The sequence below is a fragment of the Buceros rhinoceros genome, unplaced genomic scaffold (assembly GCF_000710305.1).
Source record: "Buceros rhinoceros silvestris isolate BGI_N320 unplaced genomic scaffold, ASM71030v1 scaffold11878, whole genome shotgun sequence".
NCBI classification, from domain to species: Eukaryota; Metazoa; Chordata; class Aves; order Bucerotiformes; family Bucerotidae; genus Buceros; species Buceros rhinoceros.
In genome coordinates, this window is record NW_010425142.1 from 17,011 (window position 1) to 21,274 (window position 4,264).

General features: G+C 42.1%; 1 protein-coding gene across 1 annotated transcript in view; it reads right to left on the minus strand.

The window, feature by feature from the left end:
- Positions 1-3,661: 3,661 nt before the first annotated feature.
- XPNPEP3 (X-prolyl aminopeptidase (aminopeptidase P) 3, putative) overlaps positions 3,662-4,264 on the minus strand; it is a 12,937-nt gene continuing 12,334 nt past the window's right edge. Inside the window, exon 9 of the mRNA XM_010141035.1 lies at positions 3,662-4,096. Within this exon, the coding sequence (XP_010139337.1) occupies positions 3,930-4,096 (167 nt within the window). The 3' untranslated portion in view covers positions 3,662-3,929. The remainder of the gene's footprint in view (positions 4,097-4,264) is intronic.

The window sequence follows — 4,264 nt, forward strand, 5'->3', positions numbered from 1 at the left end:
TCATAATTAAAACAGTTTTGTCATTTATCTCATATAGATTTTTTTCCTAAGTTTAACCCTAAGTCTTTTTGCTTTACGGTAATTTTTCTGAGAGTAATTACTAAATTGCCATAGCAGTACTTTGGGTAGCATAAGAGAACGTAAACTCAGCCTCACTCCCTCCGTCATAATGAAGATTTTTGACTAGAAATGTACTTTCCCCCCTTCACATTATTTAAAATATGACACATGATCAATAACATGAAACTGCAGAATACCTTCTCATGATAATTCCATTGATTTTTAAAATAAGTAATTAAACCGTTAAGACCAAGTTCATCAATACAGTGACTCCTTCGTTCCCCCCTCCCAAGCAGGACAAATCAATCAGGGTCTCCTGGTTAGCATAACCAATTTTCCACTCTGACAACATACTGAATAGTCATTTCATACCCTCTTCTCTCCTTGCTCTCACATCCCCCTCCCCCCCAGCCCCAAATGACACCTTTTTCCTGAATCTTAGCTATTGCACTGTACATTCCCCAAAACCTCTATCTCTTCTACACACTCCTTCAGTCTGCAGTCTGCCTACCCATCAGGTTCCTTTGCAAAATAATGAATGCAGTTTTAGGAAAGACATATTCTAGTTTTCACAGGTAACAGATAGAATGTCAAATTGAGTTAAATGCCAAATTTCTTTCCCCTTTGATGACAGAAGCGTATCTGCAAACCGTCACCTCTGCTCAGAGTGTATTTTAACAATAGGACTTCACTGCTAACTAGCTTTCTGCAAGGCAAAACAGGCCCCTGGTAGAAGGTGAAAGGAAAGCCAAAAAAATCCTCCTGGCCTTCATCTAAAAGCAATCAGAGATGGCTGGCTCTCATCTGAAGATTTTATCTCTTACTCTGAGGCCCTTAAGACCCGTGCCATAGCTGCAATAAAATCTATCCCCAAGTGAACTTGCATATACCTCAATTTCTCTTTCTCTTCCAGTGATCCCACCAACGCCCTCATCAAGCATCTGGCAACTTGCGCTGCCACTGAGAGCTGCTCCTGCACCCAAGTGGTTGGAGAGAGGAACCTCTTCTGCGGCAGACCCTGAATCTGGCAGTACGGAGGAAACGGGCAATTAGGGAGCTATGCCACGGGTATGGGCACAGCCGGAGAAGGGATTCTTTAGTTTCTTGACAGAGGTCATGTAAAATGTTCTTGGATTTGGTTGTATTCAAGGGACACTGCAGCATGTGTGTAGGTTCCAGATGATACTCTTGATTATCCACCTCTGCAACAACTGATAAAAATCCTTCTAAAATTTGGGCTGATAGGACTCAAATTTAACACATTCTGCAAAATGCACTCTTCTTTATGTGGAACAGCAGATTCAAAACACTAGGAGCAGTTTATGCTGAAGAAACGGCTGAACACTCTGGAAGAATTACAGAATATGGAGCAAATCAGATGCACTTAACATAGTGGTGCGCAGCAGTCCTAGCTGTGCCCCACACATTACTCCCTGCTCAGCAGAGTCACAAACACTTCTTTACTGACAGAAACATTCATCCACAACATTCCTAAGGTCTACTGGTGTTTGCAAGCTGCAGGATTTTCCTGGGGTAGTAGACATTAGCGTGTGCCTGCACTTGACAATGTTATTTCAAGTGCAAGATAGGTTACATATAATTTATAAGCCTCCCTAAAAAATAATGCTCTTTCTGGAGGTGTTTATTCAACAGCCACACAAGTCGATGGCCCGAAAAATTACTTTCTACAAATTGTTTTGTTTTAAAAATAACTTTTTAATATGTATTTCAAAGGCTTATTTACAGTAAGTACAGTCATTAACCCTGTTAGGTACATGGGCAGATGTGCAGATCAGCACACACATGTAGCTCTCAGGTTAATATTACCCTAAGCTGCTTACTTAGTTCCAAAATCCAAGATTGTCACAGTTGACATGGCTTTAACAGGTGTAATCGGAACAACAACCATGTTACAGATCAGAACAACATTAAAACTATCCATCAGTTCTGTGTCTACACTTAACGAACCTTCCTTCTAACAATTCACACTATACGTATCACTGTAACGCACAAGCATCTGACAAAGGCTTCCATCAAAGATAAGCAGATTCTCTTAAGTAGGTGAAACTTAATACTCTGCACTTTGTAGAAGTATTTACTTTTCATCATGTTTAAAAAAATAGAATTACGGCATGTCTTGGCTGCCTTTCAAGTGCCAAATCCAAACCCCAGTGCATGCACCCAGCTTCCATTAAAAGCAATGAGAGATGTAAGACACTGTCCATTGGCCTTCATTAAGTGAAATAAAACGCAGAGAAGAAAAAAAAAAGCCAAAAAAAAAGGGGGGGGGGACCGAATTTCACTAAAGGTTACACAGGAACAGAGTCAGAGGTTGAACTCAGGAACCATGATTCCCTCCCCCATGATTCTGACAACATCCACCGTGGGGAATTAGGACAAACTGGGGAAGTGGCAGTGACACTGATCAGAAAGCAAAATGGATTAGGAAGCCGTGGCATTATAGTGGGTCAAAAATAGACAATAAAGGAAGAGAAGAGAAAAACAAAGAAACTTGAGAGTAACAGACAAAAAAAAATACTGAAAGCTACCATCAAAAAGGTAGTAAGATGATGTGATGCAACAGCAAGCATAAATAAAAAGAGATGCACTGATGAGAAGCATTTTTCAGACATGTAAAATAGCTGATTGTCAAAATATTTTCAGTAAATACGCAGACAAGCTGTTTGCCTCTCGTAGGTGTATTTGCTACTGCATACAATACCATGTGTGGTAGGCTGATGTTAAGGGAAGGCAACTCTTCTCATCCACCCTAGCCTCTGATCACATTTGCAGCTGCCTCAAAAATATTACCACAGAGCATTAGTTACTGACTGCACTTGGCAAAAAGAAAAAGGCAGCTGTGATCAGAGTTTTGAAAAGGAGAATTACTTTAAATTCTGTATAAAAGCTGTATAAAGACTTGAGACTTGCCATAGGCAGATGCTTGAAAAATACGCTGTTGAAGTTGGTGGCACTTACAGCATAAACCAAAAAGGTGCTGTGACTGTCCCAGAATTGGAAACCTCACATTTAGGTGACGACCAGCAGCTCACCAGTGGAGTCCAGCACAGCCAACACAGCTCTGTTTCCCAGGGGAGGGGCAGGCTCAGAGCAGGAGACTGGAATGGACATTTGGGACAAACAGAAGGGAATGTGGAAGACAGCAAAAATGGTTATGTCCAACCTCCTGAGCCCTATCTGCCCTTTCTGAAATTACCAAACGCTCCAATAAGCTGTCAGACCAGATGAGATGTTTTTCCCTGTTGCATATTTCCCTGTTTTGCATATGCCTGAAAACGAGGCCCAAACATATCCTTATCCTTAAAATACTAAAGGCATACTCCAAACAAACCCATCTTCCTGACTACCAAAACCCCCTCCTCCCAGGGCTCTATAAAAATCATAGCTTTATTTCCCCAAAACATTTGTAAAAGCTTCATTTTGAAAATTTGTTGTGAAACTACTGTTCAAGGGGAAAAAATGAGGCCCTGGTCTCAACACTTGCACCTATGCATCTGCAGGGGGACCAGGCAGAAGCCCTGGTGGTGGCATGGACAAAATTCATCTCTCCAAGGGCACCAGAACAGATAGATCCATACGGCAGAGGGATGAATCCTCCCCCATGTCCTACCACAGCTCAACATCAGCACTAATCAAATCAGAAGGAAAATGCACACAGAAAAGTTTGCTTTGCTTTTACATCCCTCAGTATTCAAGCCTTTTGCATTCCAAATGCCAGCCCCAGTCTTGGAAACAGCTATCAACTGTCCACACCCTCCATCTCTTGACAAATACAGCCAGCTACAGGGATCTGTGTTCCTGGAGGGCTGCATCTCCTGAGGAGGATGAAAAGAGGCAGAGAAGGGGCATCATGAGCTGCGGCTACAGATCTGCTCAATGTGGTAGATCTCCTTGGGACAGTCAGCAGACAAGATGAGAGGTGCATCCTCTGTTATGACAACATCATCTTCAATGCGCACACCAATGCCACGAAACCTCTCCGGGGCACTCACATCATCCTCAGGGATATAAATGCCTGGAAGAACAAAAGGAATTAAAACATGCAACACTCTCCAGAACAACACCTTTCCCTTACCACACCACCACGAGAGCAGGGCTGAATTTTCAGCCACGTAACATGAGTTTGATCCCAAAAATTTTTAATAAGGAAAGCTACTCTTTTCCCTAATTCATGGAAGGCGGG